Here is a 3735-nt window from a genome sequence, read left to right as displayed (position 1 = left end):
TACCCTGAAATAAAAAAAAAAAAAAATTAATGAAGTGTTTGGGAAGGATGCGGCAAATGAACACACAGTATGTCAATGGTTTAAGAAGTTCCATTCTGGTCATTTTAATCTTGAAAATGAGCTACGTGGGCAACCTGAGACCAAGGTGGATGATGATGAGCTGAAAGCTGAAGTGGAAGTGAATCCAACTTGATCTGCATGTAAATTAGCAGCGAGGTCTGAGGTTACTATTCCAACAACATTGGACCATTTGAAATCAGCAAATCGGCAAGGTAAAGAAACTGGACAGATGGGTTCTTCATCAATTAAACGAGCGTCAGAAGAGAAATCGTCTGTAAGCTTACCTTTCTTTGTTGTCACGACATAAAGGTGAACCATTTCTACACCTATTGTTAGGTGTGATGAAAAATGAATTGATAGTCGCGAGCATTCGGCACAATGGTTCGATAAAGTTGAAGGCTGAAACACAGTCCAAAACCAGATGTTTGTCAAAAAAAAGCTAATGGTGTCTGTGTTGATCTAGTGCTGGTATTATCCACCACAGCCTCATGAAACCTGGTCAGTCAGTTAAATAGCGGATGTCTTCTGCAACCAGCTGGACGAAATGATGAGGATACTTGGGATTAAACAGCTGAGATTGGTCAATAGAGACAGGCCAATCCTCTTGCAAGACAGTGCTCAACCACATTTCGCACAAACAGTGCTGCTCAAACTACAGAAACTGGACTTGGAAACTCTTCTGTCATACACTGTATTCACCAGACCTTGCACCAGCTCACTACTACTTCTTCCAGGCTTTGGACCACTTCTTGGAAGGAAAAATATTCAATTCTCGATAAGCTGTGGAAAATGCTTTTCGTGATTTCATCACTGCTTACTCCCTAGGCTTCGTCACTGCTGGCATAAACAAGCTACTGTTAAGATGGCAAAACTGTCGATAGTTTAGGCATATATTTTGATTAATTGTACTGCTGCTTGTTTGAGATATAATAAACTAAACTTCTGATTTGAAATCAGACATTTCATATTTAATGACCTAATACAATTTAGTTGTCTTTAGAATCACATCAGCATCTGAAGCTCTTCAGTTTTCAATACCAGTTAGCTCAATGCCAGGCAAGCCCAAGAGTCATAATACACATTTATGGAGAAGAAATATAACATTGCTTTTTGAAATACATAATTATATAAATGTTTTTTTCTTTTCAAAGATGCAGATACACATACAGTTTAAACTGCTATATATGTTAAGGTGTATGAAATCTTTGGATTTCATTCCAGCACATAACAGGTTGAGTATCCCTAATCTGAAAATCCAAAGTATGAAACTTTTTGAGCACTGACATGACACTCAAAGGAAATGCTCATTGGAACATTTTGGATTTGCAGGTTAGAGATGCTCAACTGTGTAATGCAAATATTCCAAAATTCGAAAAGATCTGAAATCTGAAACACATCCACTCCAAGCATTTCAGATGAGGTATACTCAATCTGTATTCATTCTTTCTATCCAGAAAATTTTGACATCTGTAAAGGGGAAAATATTTTGCAGGCAATGTATTTCATTTTCACCTTGCTATTGCTACTGAAAGAAATTTGTTACATTAAAAATTATGTTATCCATATATGTTTATATAAAGTATAAGCTCATTTTGTTTTTTTACCTTATTGTGAGATTATTTGTGTCTTATTAGGTCACCAAACGTGATGAAGACTCTTCTTTGATGCAGCTGAAAGAAGAATTTAGAACCTATGAAGCTCTGCGGCGGGAACATGACTCCCAGATAGTGCAGATTGCTATGGAAGCAGGCTTACGAATTGCACCAGACCAGTGGTCCTCTTTGCTTTACGGAGACCAGTCTCACAAATCTCATATGCAGTCCATTATTGACAAGGTAGAGCCTTTTTTATTCCTCACTCCTTAAATGAATCTTGGAGTTTTGGTAATTCATTTATTGAACAAATGTATATTAAAGTGAATGCCATACATTAGCCTTTTTGTAAATTATGTTGTCTGTAGCCAATTGTCATGTTATAACTAGTCATATTATAATACTGGATTGTTCATGTAAAGATTTAATTAGTGTTATAATTCTTTTTATCCAGTGCTCTCCCACATTCCTTTGAGAGTCTCCTATCTATTTTATCATTGCCTTTCTTTTCATTTATAGTTCTCCTTGAATTTTGATCATTGCATTAATTAAACCCATTTTTTAAATGCCTTTATTGTCTTCCTATAGCAGCCATTTAGTGGTCTGGAAGATCTCTGCATTGAGGTTTCTTAACGATTCTCAGCGAGAATAATTTTACATAATAACAAAGTTACTGCCATTCTAAGTTTGATCAGATTCTCAGTAAACTTATTTCTATTTTATCTGTTGCTATTATGATGAAAAGACTTTTAGAGTACTTGTGAATTTTAGATCAAGCTTCATTATTTGCATCTGACTTTTAACAGCATATTTCTCTTAAAACTAGAGTAATACTGTAACTGTTTTTGTTGTAATTCAACATGAAATACGTGAAAGTGCTGTAAAAAAGTCTAACAGCACCATGTAATATATAGTACGTTCAATGATAGTATTACTTAACTTTTACTATTTTATCTGAAATACCATAATCTCAGAGATGATTGCCAGCTCTAGACCACCATGCATTTGATTTAGAGAAATAGGATCAAACTGTAAGAGTAGCCTAAAAGTAATAGTTAACATTTACTAAAAGCTTAGTACATGTCTGGTGGTTTTAAATAATTCATTTAATCCTCTCAGTAGCCTTATATTATCTCTTTTAGACAGAGACAAGGAATGTTAAGTACATTTTTCCAGCATCACATTGGTAATGAGTGACAGAAGTGCATTTGAACTCAGGCATTCTGACTCTAGAATCATGTTCTTAACCACTAAATCTCTTACCAGACTATTCCATCCTTCTTTTTCTGCTATTCCCAAAGGTAGAATTCTTTGAATGGGTAGTAGATTGATGTCAGAAGAGAATGGGGAAATTTGTTTTTTAAATGCTTGATGCATAATTGACAGTTATAATTTATGTTATTTGCTCTGCCTTGTAAGTCTTCCCTGCTGGATACCTGTAGCCAAACTTTACCTGCAACTCTTAAGTTTGGACAGGAACTTGTGTAACTGACTTATAACTTAGTGAAAGCTTAGTAATGATCTCTTAAAGGAGTACCTGTCTACTTCTGAAAAGAAACTTGGCTTGCTTTTATAAAGATTCTATGCGGAGGTTAACCTTGTCTGAACTGAACTGTGTAACTAGGTGTCTATTCTACAGTAATTTTCCCACATCATGAGCAATGCTTTGAATTTAATATCCAGGGATCTTTGTGTAAGAAAACTGACAAATTTTACAGTCTATGTGATGTCTTGTTATTATATAGAACAACAGAAGTTTCCGTCTAATAGAACTTTCTGTGATAATGTTCTATGTGTGTACTGTCCAATATGGTGATCACTAGCCACAGATGGCTATTAAACACTTGAAATGTGACTTATGTAGCTAGTGAACTGAAATTTCTTTTTAATTAATTTGAATTTAAATAGCCACATGTTGCCAAGGCATATTGGACAATGAAAATAGAGAATTTATTAAAAATGATAAGAAAAGCACTAATTCTAGTAAATTAATAGAGAAACATGAATTAATGATTCACAAAAAGGATTTGTTGATATATCTAATTGATGGGATAGAATTCAGCCCCAATAATAATTAAAGAAA

General features: G+C 34.5%; 1 protein-coding gene across 1 annotated transcript in view; it reads left to right on the top strand.

Annotated features, from left to right (window-relative positions):
• The window catches only part of RC3H1 (ring finger and CCCH-type domains 1), an 81768-nt gene that overhangs the window by 33019 nt on the left and 45014 nt on the right, over nucleotides 1-3735 (top strand). The window contains exon 4 of the mRNA XM_012657724.1: nucleotides 1695-1895. Within this exon, the coding sequence (XP_012513178.1) occupies nucleotides 1695-1895 (201 nt within the window). The remainder of the gene's footprint in view (nucleotides 1-1694; nucleotides 1896-3735) is intronic.

The sequence above is a fragment of the Propithecus coquereli genome, unplaced genomic scaffold, assembly GCF_000956105.1.
Source record: "Propithecus coquereli isolate 6110/MARCELLA unplaced genomic scaffold, Pcoq_1.0 Scaffold56, whole genome shotgun sequence".
NCBI classification, from domain to species: Eukaryota; Metazoa; Chordata; class Mammalia; order Primates; family Indriidae; genus Propithecus; species Propithecus coquereli.
This window is presented reverse-complemented; position numbering and strand designations above follow the sequence as displayed.